The following is an 18,934-nucleotide window of genomic DNA, read 5'->3' on the forward strand; positions in this document are numbered from 1 at the left end:
AGGAGGTGAGCCTAGGTAAGGCGCAGCCCCGGAAGGTCATTAAAATTTCAGAATATTCGCTATGTTCTGCATTTAGCTCTTGCAGAGCACTGAAATCATCTGCCTGTACAACCTTAGGCACCTGGGAAGGTCCTGGCAAACAGAATGGTACATTCTGGCCATTTTTCACTTCTTCTGCCGTGGCTGCTGCTAGGGGATGAGGCAAGAGACTGTTGCTGCAGACTTTTTAACTGGCATTTGTATGCAATGTAGAAGTACGCGTTTGGAGACAAAGACATCAAGAGTTTGTGTTTATTTGTCTACATTCAACTTAATCCAGATGTACTGCCTGAATGATTCAGACATACAAAACCCACTCTTTCCCACTGGTTTTTAAAATAAAATCTTCACTTATAAAACTGAAACACTAAAGCATTAAAATACAGAAAGCTTGTTTAACTCACTTCACAAAAGCATTAACAGATGACATATCCCTTATCTATTTAAAGCCATACTGTGTTAACACTTCAACGTCAATTTTAAATAGAAAAAGGATACTGAAGTCGTATTAACTCAAAAAATCTATTTAGACAAAGTTGTAATGGCAACTAACAAACCATTAAATACATAGATGCCCAAAATACAGCTAAGTATGGAATTACAGGTACTCAACCATTAGTGACTGATATCACAAAGAGCACTGCAACATGGAAACAGGGGGAAGGGGGATTTACGTGTTTACTGTGATGCCATAAAACTGAATATTCAAAGGGTGCGCAAGTGCGGAAGGTAACAAAACTTCACACCCACAGAGGAAGGGCTGGTTTATCTGTACTGGTAACTCATGCTGTGATCGTTTCTGCCGTAGCCGCCCTGGGAAGCTTGATAGGAACTGGGGGGGCCGCTGTAATTTTGGCCCGAACCGGGGGAGTTGTAGTTGGACTGTGAAGAATATCCACCTGCAAAGGGAGCAGAGCGGAGAGAGAAAGACGTTCACTTACAGTCACGTGGTGAAATAAAAGCTGCGTTAATACAGAAGAACACGGCGTTTTTACTCCTATGCAGGCTGAACTGCCGCAATGCAAGAGCACGCAGAGAAGACGTAAAGATGTTGTTTTCACACGCCAACACATGCACAGAAAAAAATATATAAAGAAGTGTTTTATACTAACCTTGCTTACCTTGGTAAGAGGACCCTCCGCCCCCAGATCCTCCCCCATAGCCACCATGTGAACCAGTATTGTACGAGGCACCTCCTGAATAGTTATTTCCTCCGCCTCCTCCACGGCCGCTGTTGCCGCCGTAACCTGGAAGAGAGCACAGGCTGCGCAAAGCTGGCCTTCCAGTGACCTCCCCCGAGACTACGCCCAGACAAGCAGTTAGAAAAACCTGCCTATTACTAACAGCTAAAGAGACGGTAACTCGTCGAGCTGAGCTTGCTGACCAGGGTTCAGCCAGCAAGAGCTTCCCAAAGATCCATAAAGGAGAGTTTCCATGTGCAGCATTTCTCAAACAGCCCCACGGAGCTGCATGAACCCACAGGTTTAATAAAATTTGCTAAATGTGTGCAATTATCGCTCCCCCAAGGTTCAGAAACTACTGGTTTAGTACATAACAGCGCCTTTCCCACAGATTGCACAAGCGTGTATGATCAAGGCTGAGGAGCGTTCCGACTATAACTGCAAGGGGAGAACCTAGCTATGCACCCAGCTGCTACGGGAAGCAAAGACTCGATCCTAACAGTTATTCGGGTCAACTAGCTGGGCACAGCAGAGTAGACGACTGCACACTCATCTTTCAAAACGCAAGAACACCTTCACAGAAAGCGGGGCAGGCCAGACCAGCAGGTTCTCTGGTCAGTCGCCGATCTCATTAACAACAAAAATGAAACCCGAGCAGTTTAAGCCCGCTGGATACCTAGAGCACCCACTTCGCAAGATGAACCAACGTTTGCATTACCAACTCCACATTTTCCACCCCCCAGAGAAGCAAGGCAGCACTCACTGAATTTGCTCTCATAGTTGTAATCTGAGCCTCCACCAGGCGAGTTGTAAGAATTGGAGTATGAAGAATAGTTGCCTTGGCCGTGGTTATATCCTTTCTGTTTGCCTTGAGGTGGGCCGTAGTTACTGTACTGATTTTGGTTGTAGGACTGCTGCTGCTGGCCCTGGTGCGACTGATACCCTGAACCATAGGAAGGTTTTTGCTGCCCTCCATGCTGCTGTTTCTTTCCGCCGTGTTTCGGAGGAACGGGGGAATTGTAGTTATCGCCACCTTGATAGTAGGATCCGTACCCCGAGGAGCCGCCACCGCCACCTCCGCCGCCACTCCCAGAGTTGGAGTGGCCACCATTGCTATAGAACTGGCCTAAACAGAGAGAACAGAGTTAGTCTGCAACAGCAACAGCATCCTGGTGGGGCAGGTATATTCCAGAAACCAAGACATTTCAGCAGTGAGACACTATTTAAAGGGTTAGGGTCATATCACAGTAAAGAGATTTTACTATTATGAAAGCAACGGTTCAAGAGTAGCTTGATCTTACACTGATGAAAGGCTTAAGAAACTCCACACGAGGCCAAGAGGTGTAACATTTTGTTCATTTAAGTAGACAGGGAATTATGAAATACATTGACATCATATGATCTTCCAAGTTACTTTAAAAATTTCTCATTTAACAACTCTGAGCCAGTTCTCCCATAGCTTTAATTCCAGTATAACCCCAAAATCTAGAACTAAGCTCAGGGCTACTACAATATTCTTTATGCATGTTACAATAACTAACAGTTATTACTTAATGTTCTACAAAGATTTAAAATCTGGTGCTCAAACTACATTTGAGACAAGTCAGCCATCAATGTCAACTGATGCTCACTCTCCACAGCTGAAAGAAGTGGTAATGAGGAATAATCTTATTCCTGTAATGAGGAATTAAGTCAACATCCATGCAGTTCACTAAAATAAAGAGAACCTCCCATATTGGATTTACACATTGAATGAACAGAAACAATCCAACTGAAATGAAGATGTGCATACACAGCTTATCCTATTGTGCAGCACTATTTATCTCGAAAATCTGGTACCACCATGATCTTGGATCCAAGGTTACCCAAAGCCTCTAACGGATCAAAATCTTCTAGAAAGTCTGGATGCAAAAGCACTGTACATAGTCAAGAGTTAGTGTTTTTTTTTCTTTTATTTATCAATAGTACTACAGTCAAGCTCTCAAACTGCTGAGCAATTGTTTTTCTGCCCAATTCCTGCAAATTGAACTTCAACGAACGTTTCACAGTTTGGGCTTAATGTGAGAAGACTTACTCTACAGTCAGACTTGCCATATTTAAAACTAACTTATTTCAAGGAATAAAAGCCACTAGAATCTAACTAAAAACCTGCACCAGTGTCTGTAACAGCACGTACACTCCTGGAACTTAACTATGCCTCTAAGGAGGAGGAGTTTTGCTAGCATCTCCTTTGAAAACAAAGGAGAGGTGTATGAGAATTCAGTATTTCTCAAGAAAAACTTACAGTTAAAAAGAGACAAGGTATAAAATCTTGTACCCTTTCTTTCTGCAATTCCATCTGAAACTAATGAAACAACTCATCAAAAAGGTGAACCAGAGCTCACTTCCTAAATTCAGTATGTGTTTTTATGTGAAGAGCGGTGGCTCTTCAAGGCACCTAAGCTTTTTTTTTCCACCTTGTTCATTTTTTTCAGAACTCCAAATATCCCTGGAATCACACAATCAGTTCTTCACTACACCCTCTGCACTAGAGTAAGGCTTTCTACATTACACAAGATCTTTCTTCCCCTCTGCCACAGTAGACCGTGTTAGTTGGGTAGAAACAAGGCTCTGCAATATACTTCTCTCCAGTCAAAAAACCAAAACAGCAAAATATTCCTGCACTGTGACTGATAGGTAACTTGCTCTGTCACTTGCATTAAAGTTCCTGTCTTTGGTTCAAACACATCTGGAAGGAATACGGGATTCCTCCAGAAGGAGAGGTTAAGAACTAAGACTTGCACCATTTAAATTCAAGTTGCAGATGCTGGAAGTTGGTCTCTGCCAAGTGAGGAATCAGTTTCTGGAATTTACATTTCATATGAACCCTTCATATTTAACTATGAAGTTTTAATGCTGTTTGACACCTGATATTTTCTACTCCCCCTAAATCAAAGCTAATGAATAAAAATATCCAACACACCAGTAGTTACTTTAACATGTATTCACTTAAAAAACGGCAGTTTTTCACCTCATTCAGGACAGTATCTATTCACTTGTATAAAAAGTCATTATCTCAAACAATAACTTTCTAAAAAAAATAGGGCATGCTTTTTTTTTTCTTTTTTTTTTTAAGTAATCACTAGATACCTTGGACAATTTTTTTTTTTTTTTACCTGATGCTTCACAGGTTAAAGATTTTTGTTTTGCCTTTTTTTTTTTCTTTTTAGCTAGTTTAGTTACTGAGTTAACTCAAATGTTGTTGAGCTTCACAAGTTAAATTAATGCAGTGGTGCAGGCTTTGCAGCTAAAAACAGTGACAAACAAAATACAGTTTTAAAACAAGTACTATAGCAAGAATAAAGGACCGAACACTTTAAATTTATCAAAGGCTAGTGTCTTAAACGGCCAATTTCAAGTTCCCTGCAATTTCAAATTCCAGTGAAATTATTTCTCCAGGTTATAAATCACTTTTAGGGTGACATGCAGTTCACAACAGGCACGCCCCGGACAGCCTCAGCGGCGAGGCTGCCGAGTCCACAGCCGCTGCAAGTTTGCTGAAGTGCTTTAGGCCCTTTATGCTTGGCTCGAGAAAGCCCGTTTTCATGTAACGAATGAATCCATGCATTTTCAGAAGTTATCAAGACTAACATTTTTACATCAACTCCTAATGCCTGGATATTTATTGTATCAGTATCGGAAGCACAATTACAATACCTTTGAAAGTACACTAGCTACCAGCCACAATAAGTCACATCCCTCAGCGTTAATCCACCAGCGTGTTACAAAGGATGTAGGATTAATTTTAGCACATACGATTCCACATACAAGTCAACATTTTGCATGCTTAAAAAGCTGGGCTGTACTATATTCAGAGATGTTGAAAAGTCTTCCCAATATCAGAGGCATTTACCCAATTTCTGGGATTTATTAAAAGGCTCAAATTTTGTACAAAACCTGCCGTAAATTAAGACAAAGGTAGATTAAAACACTTCAGTATCTGTTTCTTAAAAATAAAGTAATGCTTTCCATAAAAAGCAAAGATGGGCTTTTTGCCTTTATGCTGAACAGAGCTGGCTTTGCAATTTGTGCAGACTGCACAAAAACATTCTTTGATAATTAGTTCCCCCTGTTGTGTACATTGATACAACCAAGTTCAAAGGCAAATCACAATAAAAACTGCCACTGTCTTAAGTTCTGCAGGCTAATAAGAGTTTCAGACAAGCTGCGGTGAAAAGCCACTGTTGAGAAACCCAGTGAAGCACAGGGACACAGCACGAACACTTTGGGTTTTGGAGTTCGAGAAAATTGGAGTAAAAAGCTGTTTTTTGTGCAATACTTTTAGATGTTCTAGGAAGACCCAAAATCATGATAGCCGTAGCAGTCTGTGAAAAAGTCACCTACAAAAGGGGGAGACAGAGCAGAGAAAAAAAATTAGAATTCTTTTGAAGATGGCAAAATGCGCCACATTTGAAAGTCATGTTTTAGATTTCTCTGCTCCTGTCACCCCCCAATGAAGGCTTCCTCTCAAGACCAATCGCTGTGTATTTTCAGGAAAATCTGATTCACAAGTGTGGCTGATAGCTTCACATGGCTTAAAGCAGAGAAATTTAAAATATTCACAATTTTAGAGGAAACGTGAAGTCACCTGGATTTGAGTTTAACTTTTAAACATGTACATAAGCCATCTTTCATTACTTCTCATTCAGAAAAAAGAGAACCCCTTAAGACGGCTTCAGCACAAGCATATTATCGTATGTTGCAACCCAGTCCAAGTTTCACACCCCCAGCAGATTGATGTGTTTCAAAATTTAAAAGATGAACACTTACTATAGCCTGCTGTTGCGGAATTTCCTCCATAACCATAGCTTCCGTATCCAGCACCTAAATCGGAATAGAATTGTTAAACAGAACGGAATACAAGCATACAAAGCTTCATTTCCTGTAACGCTACAGGTCAGACTACAAAATGCTAGAGGAGATTAATTCACCTATTGATGTACAGGTAGTTTCTGTACCATTTAGCATCGATGAATCAGAACAAAACATGCACAGCAGCTCACCTGCATTCATGTAGCCACCGTGATTGCCACCGAATCCACCCCTGCCTCTCCCGCGGCCCCGGATATTGCCGCCTCTTCCACGACCACGCATGTTGGGCGGAGGGGGTACTTCGTTGTGCATGGGGCCTCCCATTCCGAAACCTGGATTATGCTGCTGGAGGAGAGAGGCTTGTTACACAACGCTGGTTTCTGGATCGTTTCACCATACATCCAAGATGAAAACAAAACCTTTTAAAATCACGTCACGAACTCTCAAACACGTCAGATACTGATCTTCATCAAAAGGGAACGGGGCCAAACAAAACAGTTAAGAGGATGGTATCAAGTAAGAGTAATCTCCAGGAAGCAGGCTAAAGACAAGCCACCTGCAAAGCTTCACCGATGCCACAGAAGAGCACAGTCTGGAAGATGGATGGGAACACGGTAATATTTTTGCTTTCTAATCCAATGGCTATTAGTAGATCCTGGTTTCTCTCTGTACACATTAGATTATTCTTCTTCTCCAGAAGAAAGATTACAATTGCAGCACGGAAGACAGAAGTACTGCAGAATCATTACTACACCACAAACAACAGAAGTCACTGAATAGTAAGTTTACTTACTTTTACTGCAAACTTGGGTCCTCCCCTGGCAGGCACAGGGGCTCTTTTCTTCTTGTTTTGCTCAATGGCAACAGGGGCATCTGGAAACAGCTTCTCTAATGCAGCCAGAGCAGCGTAGGCTTTTGCCACCTTTTTATTTGAACCAGCTCCTTGAAATTTCTGCCCATCAACCTCCACCTTTGAAATGGATTAAATCATTGCATGTGAGTGGAAAGGGCAGAAACAGAAGCAGCCTCCTGTGAATACACTTTATGTCAGTAACTGTTTTTATATGGTGCCCTCAGACAATTCCAGTAGGAATCTAGGAAGATTCTTACTAAGGCTATAAAGTTGCAGATATCTGAATTCAGATGAAAGTATGAAGAGGAACAGGAAGTCATCTCACCTCCATGACAAAGCGCTTGTCATGACTGCCACCTGTTTCTGAAATCAGCTCATATTTCAGCCCACGTCTTTTCTCATTTAGTTCCATCACAGGATTCTTGCCATGCTTTGTCAGAATTGGTCCCTGTTGTTTCACGTTCTGAAAGAGGAGAAGTGGTCATGAAGATCCAAGAAAAACCTACTGGACTACAAGTTACCCCCCAAATATGAACTTTTCACAACTGAGAAATATCTTAAAGAAGGACAGTTGCACCAGGATGAGCTTGTGGGACATTCTTATCTCTTAAAACTTATTTTTACAGCAACTGAAGATGCTGTATTTTACATCTGTCAGCACAGTGTGTACAGTTGGGCCAGGCTCCTCTAGTAGGGAAGAGCAATACGTTAACAGACCCTTCAAAGAACGGCCTTCAACATCACTTTCTCAAAGAACCAGGACAGCCTCTTTTGAGCTCTTCAGACTGTGCTCACCTCTGAGGTTTGATCTGAAGGAGGAGAAGCAGCACTGGGTGTAGAGACAGTTTCCACTACAGGAGGAGGAGGAGCAACAACTGGTTTCTGTTCCGTTTCCTCTGCTGATTCATCTCCCTTTCCAGACTCTTTGCCTTCCACTCCCGTGGGTAAACCCATATCTTGCAACACCTAGGGCAGGGAGAGTTGGAGAAGAGATTACTGAAAAGCACTTATCTCAGACACGCTTGTTCTCCTATGCCCCATATATTTTTGGGTAAATATTTGAAAAGGCTGCTCAGCGTCACTCTATCAATTTTGTTAAGAACATCAGGCTAACATTCTGTAAGGATTATTCATCTGCTTTTCCCTCCTTCCCCAAATCCCGTGGACACTTCAAGAACTAAGTACCAAGTCCCCTGCCTTGCAACTTCACGCACAGACTATACTGTCTTGGTATTTAACTTCTACCCTGGATGCGGCCTGGTCCGTGCTAAAAGGTTTACACGTTTCACATAAACAGTTTTAATCATGACTTTCATGATGAGCAGGGGCTTTCAGGTCGTCCTTTTCAAGTTTAAGAGGTCAACAATCAACAGGAGGAAACAGACTGCCTGTTATTTAGAGCCCTTTGGCAAGAATTTACAGACACAGCTCTTACCTTCACTGCCACATGCAATTTGGCTGTCTTTTTGGAAGGTCCTGATGCCTCAAATGTGCTGCCATCAATTTCCACAGACATTGTAAAAATAGGAGCATGAACAGGACCAGTCTGAGACACAAGTTTGTACTGGAGCCCAGGTTTTAACTGGTTTAGTTTCATCAGTGCATTCATGGCCTGGGGAGGTTCGAGTTTTTCCTCTGAACAGAAAAACAAGCTTTTCAGATGTTTGCAATCTCTTTAGAAGAAGCAAAACTGATTCAGATAGTGAGTTATCTGTCATTTTTGTCCTTGTGAGGGTTTAAAAGTTATACCAAGTAAGACCTTACAGTGGTAATATATTCTGTTTATCTAAAGTTTGCATGCCCTACAACTCATATTTACAGTATCGCTCAAGATCAAACGCTTGCAAGAGTTCTTCTCTGACCTGCCCCCCAACTTAGCCTGAAAACAGCTTTCAGGTAGTCATTTGTACCTACCTCTTGTTAACTCAATACCTTTTTTCTGAATCTTCTTTTTCTTTTTGCTGGGAGACTTCTCCTCTCCATCCTCCTCCATAGGACGCTTCATTGGGGTAACAGCATATGTTGTGCTGGGAGGAATCTGGACTGTAACGATCACAACGGAAGAGCTAAGTACTCCAGTTTCCAATAACAAAAACAGCAAGAGCCTTACAAATGTGCTATTTTTTCCTAGTACCTACCAGTGTAGTCAACAGGGTTTTCATTCTTTGGTTTCTTGGGCATTTTGGAAGGCAGGGGATCCATCCCCAAGACCTTGTGAAGCTGGCCAAAAGCAGCAAGTCTCAGAGCATGCTAGAAAGATTAAACGCATGTTACTGGGACGCACGAGTTGCCACTCATCTTTGTTCACTGCAGTTTCAGACAGGAACATTCTACCCACCCCTACACAAAATTCCTCATCAGTTTAAATAGGACTCTCCTTTGAATTTTTGGAAGTTCAACCCAAAATACGGGTCATGGTAGTAAAGTCACTATTTAAAACCTGATACTTTGCTTCTGGTTGGCCAAGCTACAAATTCCTTATTGGTGTGGGACCCATTTGTATTTCTTTACTTGACTAGATATTAAAAAAGTTAACACCAACCTCTGTGAGGTTACTATACTACCATTAACCAATATGGAAGTTCAGAGTCAGTTGAACTGATTAAGTTTTTGTAACATCTGTAGGCAAAACTATACCTGAGCACTCTGTGTGATATCTTCCCTTTGTTGTCTGTCTAGATGCCCAATAGCATCAGTGGCTTCTTTTTCACAAGGATCATAAATACCAGAACCATCTGAAGGCAGGAAACAAGGAAGATATGCAGAGAATTATCCTGGTGTTTCTAAAGAAACTAAACTAAGTATTCCCTTGGCATCAATCAACACTCATCTCTCGAAGAACACCGACTGACATGATCCATCCAATGTCCAACATTCTGAGACTCGTCTGGATTATTTTACAAGTACAATTATAAGTGAAACTGGTCACAACCACTCAGAGAAGCAATTTTACACTTGCAAGAAACTGGTACCTCTCTCTACAGGGTTTAACATCATGGGTCCATAGCTTTGAACACATGTGCCCTAAAGAGTAGCAAGGTACTGTAGTACCCATATATACTGGGGGTTTTCTGAGTTTTGACTCTAAGTTGTCCACGCACATAACAAGGGATGTCTCAAATACTAGGCAACGTAACAGTGCATCAAAGCTTCAGTCACATTTCATTTCAGCTTCACTTTGAAATGTAAATGCAGAGAACCACCTAACCTGGCATAACGATTCCTGACGCGAGGCATTCGAGAACCCTCCTCAGAGCCTCACCGGCTCCCATTGGTCTATTAGCAGTTCCGATAGATTTTTCACACAGTAGCTCTAGAGGCTGAAAGACAGTTTTGGAAAGTGAGAAAAGCAAGCGTACATGCATGTGTAGTGTACTGGGGTTATTAGAAGTTTAGAAGTAACTTAAAATTCTCAGCACGGATTGCAAGTAAAACAATGCACACTGTAGAACTTCAACAGGCATCTTTCAAGGATACAAACTTTTTTCTAGTATTATGTAAAACTAACTTATTGAAACAGAATGTTTGCCAAATTAACAGAGCTAAACAACAATGTGGAGAAGCAGTACATAGGAAGGAAAAGAAAAGGATTACCCATCCTCTTAGTGGTGCCCAAGTAGGCACCCGAGTACACAGATCTCTCAAAACCCGGATGACTATGACGCACGACTTCAGACCATTAGCCCTGGCCTAGAACAGGAATTAAAAGCAGAAGCCTATTCAATAAAAATACCAAAACTGTTCTCTTGCAGACATTAATTTTTGCAGTGCTACTTTGTCAAGGGTAAACAATATTTCACATTACAACTTTATAACTTTAATCGTAGTGTACAAAGGCAACATTACTCTTAACACAAAGCAGCAGCTATGCATCTACTCATTAAAAAAGGTTCCTTTCGAACGTTAAATTCGCTTAAGTGCTTCTTTAGCAACTGTACCATTGACAGACGCTAAGTTCAGCACATCTAACTATCATCCAACTTTAAAGTATTTTAAATAAAAAAAGTTAGCCAGTTAAGAGTTTACAAATTTTCTACTTAAAGACAAGTATAAGAACAAAATGCAAACCTGGAACCACTTGGCGTGTCGGAGTGACGCCAAGGCAGCAAGGCATTTCTGCCTGTCCAGAACGTCCGGGGAGTCGTTGACTGATAGCGTTTCTATTCGTGGATGGAATAAGAAGACAAGGCACAGTTTGACCAAGGGGGTTCTGTCAGGTGGAGAGGGGATGAGGCAACTTCCTAAAGGGCAGCTGAGGCTCCCAAAAGATCATGATCTAGATCCTCTACCCGGAAGGATGCTCTGCAGTACACTTGGCTATTGGCCTTACTTAGAAATTTAAACTGCAGAGAGATGGGAAGTTTAATTAACAGGGACAGACTAAAGTCTATTTTGTAAGGAGGAGAGGGGAAGTAATGCTGTATGGGAGAGGACAGAAATCCTTTACCACCTCAGTAAAGTTGCAGAGTATGAGGCCTGTGATTGCTACTAAATGGAAATTTAAAGTAAATCCCCACTCTGCGTTCAGAGTGCAGCTTTGGTGGAGCAGTGCGGGTGTGCGTGCGTGCGTGAGCTTTTCCACGATCGAGGGAACCCCCTCCGCCCATAAGGCTTGACTGCCCTGGCCCCAACCCGTGACAGAGAGCGTCCTGTTGGTCAAAGGTCCAGCGTCCCTAAAATCGACAAACTAGAAGGCTTGGTAGACGAGGTCAGATATCAAAACCATAGACAGTCAAGAGAGCACAAAAATATTTTCCAGTCTGTGCTGCAGCAAAATTGAAGATATGGTTTTAAAAAGTTCAAAGTTTCTGAAGACCAGGGTTTTAGATAAGGCTAGTACACAGAGCAAATGTTTGAGGTCTGCGAATTAAACAGCGTGATGCCTATGATACAGAACCGATCATAGCAAAAAGCTCAAGTGCAAAGACATTTGTGAATTTTCGTTCCAAAACGAATTTAAGATCAAATGTAGAAGCTAACTTTATCCAAAACTCTGAATCGCATTCTGGAATTCTGAGCTTTAGCTGATAAAACAGCCAATCAAGGAGACCCAGAGCACCTATCATTCTTGCTGCAACACAAACTTTGTAACATCCAATTTCATGTACATGCAAGTCATTTAACGAGAAGCCTTCAATGTTTAAAATGTATATGCTTATATATTTTTTGTATTGTGCAGGCCACTTACATGGCTAGATACAAAACAAGATTAATACAACAATATTACATATTAGTGAACTAAAGGTCCAAGTAAAAAAACTGGAAAAAAAAAGAGCAAAATAACATTTGAAAGGTGCTACTCAGTTTCAGAAGTTCAGTCCAAATAAACCATAATCATGATCTTACGGGGTTAGTGTCATATTATGAAATTTTGAATTTGCATAAAAAATAATTGATGCTACTTGGGCTGAAATTGAATAGCACGCTTTAACAGTGAATTAGCAACAGAAAAATACAAGTTTCCAGACCGACTGTTGGCTGTTTTCAGTCTTCCATACCTCCAGCTAACTGTTTCTCCATTTCTTCTCTGACAACAGGCGACGTCAAATGGATAGTCAGCGTCAATGAAGGCTCTTTTGTATTCTTAATAATAATTGCAGCATCACCAACTGACTGGATTATTTCATATTTGTCTTCGGTAATAGCCTGCAATATAATTTCACCACTTAGCAATCGTCTAAATCATTTCTTAGAGCTCCGCTATCCCTTTTTTCCAGAAAAAACAAGAACGAGGTCTATAAAATTTCGGTTAACAAAAAGATGTTCATTTACAAGGTAACTCTAGAACGATGCTATACATCTATGACAATTACTTTCCTAAGACAAAATAAGAAAGCACATCAAAAAATGTCATCGAGTGTCTTTTTATCCATTTAAAATATATTCTGCTTGTTCTGCTCACTGTAACAAGCACACAGAAACACTGAAAGATTTTACTCACAGCAAGCTGTACTCCAAGATTGTCAGCTACTTTCTCCAGGAGATCTGTTGTGGGCTTATCTTTGCACAAGAGAACTAGCTCAAGATCCAAGTCCCCCTTCAGTAACAGGCCTTTTGCTACCAGCCCTACACGCATCACTCCACGGAGGGTCCTAGTCAACTGTTCTGTAGCCTTCTGATCCCTGCAAATATACAGGGTACAATCGTGACGGCTTTAAAACTAAAAAATTAGCTGCAGCTAGATAAGTGCAAATACTTAACTGAAGCTAAGGGATGTATCTGCAAAGATTAAGTATGAAACATGATCCCCCCCGCTAAAGTAGTTCTACACCTACATAGGAAAAGTCGCTTCAGTCCCAGGTTAGCTCTCCCTCTCAATTCCACTACTCTGTAGCCAGGCAAACACCTTTTCAGACTTCAGAGAGTATATTTCTACTGATCTAATAAGAGAGCGCTATCGCTTCTGGCAGTACCCTTTCGAAACACTCGTTTAGCGGTGTTCCTTACCCTCCTTCTTTGTTCTCCTCCTCAGCTGCTGTCTCCATGGTCTCCTGTTCTGGCTGCTCCCCACTGACTTTTTCCTGCTCATCGATCCAGTCGGAGACGGCTTTGAGAGCCCGTTCCGTGTGGGACACCATATTCTGAACGGCCTCCAGTTCTTCTTGAGTTGGGTAAACGGCTGAATGCTTTGCCATCACGTGGCGGTCATCATTCACAAAAATACGCATTGGTCGCTGAAAAGGCAATTTGAAACAATTCAGCAACAGGCCAAACACAAACGAATCTTGTAAGTCCAAAAACTCCAGGACCTTACCATTTTTGCCTTTGAATGTCTGTCCAAGTTTTCAAAAGGTACTTAGATTCTTCCACCAAAAAGACTGTACCAGCACCACAATTTTCCGTAATCTGGGAACAGCAGAAAACTGATCAGCAATGCTTTACTGGTAGGCTAATACGGTCCCCATGGCCTGCTTGCTAAGGATATGTAATAATAACAGAAATAACTGATATAAATAACTGGAAAGGGTAACATAACTGACAATTATATGAACTTATTATTGAAAGCCAAGTTTTCTTCTCCCAAAGACTAACATTCCTGAGACCTGAATAGCACCCACGGTAACGATTAAAACCAGTTTTATCGTACAGCTGTCATTCCAACCTCCACAGACTGCCTATGAAGGCTTACGTTAACTTCTCGGCGCTACCTGATCACCTGTTTAACAGGTACGGTACGCTTATTCACTATATCTCAATTCAGCTGTAAGCAACTGCAGACCACACCGCACCAAGACAAATGCTTTGAACTGCAACCTCATTCCCTTGTACGCTCTTTGCAAAATGCAAAACATTCCACCAGTCCGAGCTGCGACCACGACTACCTGATTTTCCCTCCTGGTTCAAGTTTGCGATCTCAGTGGCCTTAGGCATAAGGAGCCAAACTAATATACTTAAGAGGCTTTCCCATTAAAAATGGATTTTTTGCAAAGCTCTCTCTCTTATTTCTGAAAGAAATTGCAATTAAGATAAAGCACTGCCTGATGCACACAGAAACAGTTTGCACCAAAAGAATTAACAGCTTTTGACATGATTTGTATATAAGCTAAGATAATTTCATAGGTAAAGAACTAGATTTGTATCACCTGCTTACCAAGCAAGGCAATAGTTTTTGCTGTGCTCATTGATGCTACTCACAAGCAAGTACCTGTAAAAATCTGTTGGCCGTATATGGATTTTTACCCCAAATTCATTTTATGGCCCCAAAGTAAACAAGCTGGATTTTCATCATCATCAGTGTATCACAAATTCAGTAGCTGCACTGAGTCTCTTCACTTATTTTAGCTCATACTTTAATCAAGAGGAAATAGTATAATCTTATATTAGCAAATCTGCTTTGAAGGGCTTGTAACTCCTAAAATTCAATAGAACTGCTATGCTGATTAAGCCAAAATCATTACAGCTTGTTTCAGAACAACATGTCATCTTTCAAACCAAACAAAACCACTGAAATAGCTTGCGCCTGTAACTGAAGTAGTTAACTTTTTTGTTAAAATTCAAGTACTTTGTTCCTCTGTTTTTAGCCAAGGGGCCTTCTAGCAAAGAAATATTTGTATCCTAAAGGACCAGTTTATGCTTTGTGGAAGAACACTGCTTTCCAAGATTGCCTTCAGATGTGAACAGACTTCTGGCAAGAAGTTCAAAACACCATCCTGCGCCCACCGGGATTTACTCTTCTAATCTAAGCATCGATCACACAGGAAACTATGCGACTGTGATAAGAATCAGCAGTTGCTTGATTAACAGTCATTAATTTGACTGCACCTTGAAAGCATCCATCTTCACTAAGACCCTTGATTTACCTCTAATTGAAACTGCGCATGGTCAGTCAGATTCCTGCAAATACCTTATGTTTCTCAGTAACTCCAGGAATTGCTATGTACCGTTTAAGAGCATTAGCACAAATGAGGCAAATGAACAGCCTCATAACACAACGGAGCACCTGAGGATCCACAGCAGTGATGGAGATTAAGACCGTTAGCATCTCTACCCAACACCTCCATCAGCTTCTGCTACATTTCAAATCAGAGTCTGCCAAGTTATTTAACTTAGTTTTACAATTAAGTATACATGAAGATTGCCATAACTCAGGCACATAAAAAAAAATTGCCAGAGAAAGTCAATCACGTCTCAGTTATTCAAGTCATCAGTATCAAATCCTACTTCTCTGGAAATCCATCTGTTTCAAATGAGTTTCAATCAAAATGAAACCGGACAGAAGTTTGCTTTTTTCCCCACTGGAATCTACACGTGAATCGTCTTACTGTCTTACTATATATAGCTTGCAAATATGAAATATAATTGAAATGTAATTGAATGTTTTACATTACCCTTTGACAGATGATACAAACTGCAAGTAAGCCTCATGTATCTTAAGTAAGTGCAAACTTCAATATACCAGAATAATAATAAAGAATGAGCAATTAATTGTCCAAATACTTGGTCCTTTATTACAGCAATACTGTTTTAAATATTACCTGTGCTAAAACAACATCCAGGGCCTGGACAGAAATCAGGACCCCACTGTGCTAGGTGTTTTACCACCAGAACTCAGGCTCATGACCTGAAGAATTTATAGATATAAGCTGGGATGAAATTGGGAAAGCTCATTTCCTCAAGCCACTATCAGATTGTGGGGGTATTTATTCATGCAGATTTCTAGAGCACAGAAATACCTCTGATTCCAGTCTGGCAAACAGCTACGTACAGGATGACTTTCCCTTTGTGACAAATCGGGATGACTTAATGGATCTAATTGTAATTAAACCCACATGTCAGTGTCCACTGACCAGAGAGAATTATTCCCAAGATACCTGCAAGAATCCACAAAGCGTGCACTGCAGTATAAGGTGTACAGATATTCTTGCACTGCAATAAAAAGGTGTACAGAGATTCTTGCATAGTCACACTTCTCGTCGTGTGTTAGCAGGCTCCGAACTTCCCAATCCATTCTAAGGCCTAAGTTTGGATTGGACCCAGAAGAATTTGAATCACTAATCATTTTTACTGAGATGAGTTACTGTACCCAGTAATTTTTGGTTAAATCTCCTTAGTTCCCTCCAAGCAAGGTAAGAAGGCAGTTGGAATCCAAACTAACGGAGAGCAGCAGTTATCTCTACTGTCAGAAATACTACAACAGCCCAACGAGCGAGACTTCTGCTTCCTGCGATTTCTAAAGGCGAACGCTATCTCTCCTCTTGAAATCACTGAAGTTCACTTTTAATGAGAACCCAGGAGCTGATGCTGCAGCATCACAGGATTCACGCCTCTTAGGAAAAAGAACCACAGAACAAGTTAAAAACACGAACACTCTGAATCATGCACAATTCCTGACACTGCTCATAAGGTTGATAGCCGCTAAAATTTGAAAAAAAGGAAAACATTTTGAAATTTAAGTCCCATTTAAAATTTGTCTGCTCTGATTTTCCCCTATGACTTCTACTACAAGCAGGATTTCAGCAACTTTCACTAGGTTCTAGCACCCAACCTGACGAGCCAGACCATCTCAAACGCGTTGTGGGGAGCGGGGTGGAGGACAAAATCATAGTAAGAATGCTAAGGGGTGAAATTTCTTCAATAGTGATGCCCTAGATAAGGGCAAAGCTTAACATATGTTAAGCAATGTAGCCGGACTTTAGAACGCTGCTTCATTTTAAGCAAGAATTAGTAGTTTCTCATCCGTGTCTTTAGCCAGTCTTACTTTGCAGCCTTCGCACCTGAACAGGATGCTTGAGCTGCTCTGGTTGTAAAACCTTAACACTGCGCTTTTGTTTGGACTTGGATGGCTTCCCTCGCAGGCAGTTCCTTCAAGGTCTAAGGACACTGACAGCATCCAATACATCTTTAAGAAGAAGAAAAAAGCTGCCTGAATAACTAAGGTGATGGTAAACAAAAGCCGCTGACACTTGCAAAGCGGCAGCGAGGATATTCCATGCTGCTGCTCTGAATTGTCCAGAATCGAGCAGCTGGGAATAACAGGATGAATTAAAACAAGGGGGGGGCAGGGGGCATTTCGGGGGAGCGACGGGAGCCTTGCTGAGGGCAGGCCGCGCCAAAACGAGCCAAACCCTGAGGGTAAGTTTTGGGAAAGGCGGGAGCGTGGGGGGTGCGGCGCCCCGTCCCCGCGCTCGGATGACACCGGGGGGGGGGGGGGGCACCTTACCCAGGCCCCGTCCCGCGCCTCCAGCCGCCGGGGCCCGGCCGAGCACCGCGACAGCGAGGGCAGAGGCGGGGGCGACCCGCGGCCCTGGGGCAGAGCTGCTCCGCCAAGGCCCCCCCGGGGAAAGGGAAGGGGGGGGCACGGCGGTACCGCGCCGCCGGGCCTCCCCCGCCGAGGGCCGCCGCAGCCGGGCCCCATGCCGGGGGGGGGAGGGGGTATCACCCCCCCACACCCCACAGCCAGCCGCTGCCGCCATTTGCAAGCGCGGCGAGCGGGAGAACAAAGCGGCGGCGCGTGCACCGGGGGAGAGGGGGGGGGGAGACCCCCGCGCGCGCTGCCCCCCCCCCCGCCCCGCGTGTGTGTGTGGGGGGGGGGAGGGGGCCGCGCGGGGCTCCGGGGGGGGGGCGAGGTGCGCGCGCAGCGCCGACCCCCCACCCCGCTCCCCGCGCGCCCCCCCCTCCCCTCACTCACTCGCGGCCCAACGGCCGCCCGCCGCCATTTTGTCTCTCCACAGCACAATGGGGCCGCGCGAGGGAGGGGAAGGGGGCCGGGTCGCCGGCGGCCCGCGCCCCGCCGCCCCGCCGCCGCCGCCGGCAGGCCCAGCACCGCCCCCCCGTCCCCCCCTCCCGCCCCACCGCCACCACACACACACGCAGGGCGGACCCACCCTCCTCCGCGGCCCGGCCGCGCAGCACCGCCCCCCGGCCCGCCTCAGCGCCGGGCTCCCCCCTCGGGGAAGGGACGCGGGCTGCGCGGGGGGCGCGCGGCTCCTACCGGGCCTGCCCGCGGGGCCTGGTCGCTGAGCGGCCGCGGGGCCGTGGCGCGCCGCCGGCCTGGCCCCCGTGGCGGTGCGGCGCGGTGCGGTGCGGTGCGGTGCGGTGCGCAGCGCGGCTCGGCTCCGACTGCAGCGCGGGGGGAGGAGCCGCCGCCGGCAGGGGGAGGGGGCACGTGGCGAGGGGCGCGTGTGTGCGGCGGGCGGGGGGGCGCGGGGCGGGGGGAGCCGGCGCGGGTCACGTGGGGCGGCCGCCCGGGCGCGGCGGCGGCGGCCAATCGGCGCGGGCGGCGGCGGCGGCGGCGGCGGCGGGGGGTGCGGGGGGGGCGCTGACGTCGCGACGTTGCGGCTACGCGGCGCTGCTCCGCCCTCGGCGCCCCGCGCGCGCGGCGACGGCGGCGCGCGTCTGCGCAGGCGCGGGGAGGGGCGGGGTGGCGGGAGCGCGGCGCCTGGGGGGATGGAGGCGCCCTGAGGGGGATCGAGGCGCCCTGGGGGGGTCACGGTGCCCCGAGAGGATCGAGGCCTCCTGAGGGGGATCGAGGCGCCCTGAGGGGAGCATGGCGCCTCAAGGGGGATCGAGG

At 44.4% G+C, this 18,934-nt stretch overlaps 1 protein-coding gene across 8 annotated transcripts; it reads right to left on the bottom strand.

Moving 5' to 3' along the window:
• Nucleotides 1-277: 277 nt before the first annotated feature.
• ILF3 (interleukin enhancer binding factor 3) lies at nucleotides 278-18,526 on the bottom strand. Of its 8 annotated transcripts, none has more exons than XM_064499387.1 (20): nucleotides 18,356-18,526; nucleotides 13,679-13,770; nucleotides 13,372-13,598; nucleotides 12,866-13,046; nucleotides 12,423-12,570; nucleotides 10,993-11,084; nucleotides 10,519-10,614; nucleotides 10,133-10,244; nucleotides 9,562-9,659; nucleotides 9,063-9,174; nucleotides 8,857-8,967; nucleotides 8,360-8,559; nucleotides 7,720-7,890; nucleotides 7,250-7,387; nucleotides 6,865-7,041; nucleotides 6,263-6,413; nucleotides 6,030-6,083; nucleotides 1,984-2,346; nucleotides 1,152-1,286; nucleotides 278-938 (listed from the first exon to the last, which is right to left on the bottom strand). In XM_064499387.1, exons 2-20 carry the CDS (start codon nucleotides 13,679-13,681, stop codon nucleotides 805-807), a joined length of 2,703 nt encoding a protein of 900 aa, XP_064355457.1. In that variant the 5' UTR covers nucleotides 13,682-13,770; nucleotides 18,356-18,526; the 3' UTR covers nucleotides 278-804. The 8 variants fall into 8 exon arrangements, with proteins under 8 accessions (XP_064355457.1, XP_064355456.1, XP_064355454.1 ...); XM_064499386.1 differs by having other exon boundaries at nucleotides 6,263-6,416; XM_064499384.1 differs by having other exon boundaries at nucleotides 8,839-8,967.
• Between the last annotated feature and the right edge of the window lie 408 nt (nucleotides 18,527-18,934).

This window comes from Dromaius novaehollandiae, chromosome 33 (assembly GCF_036370855.1).
Source record: "Dromaius novaehollandiae isolate bDroNov1 chromosome 33, bDroNov1.hap1, whole genome shotgun sequence".
Lineage (NCBI taxonomy): Eukaryota > Metazoa > Chordata > Aves > Casuariiformes > Dromaiidae > Dromaius > Dromaius novaehollandiae.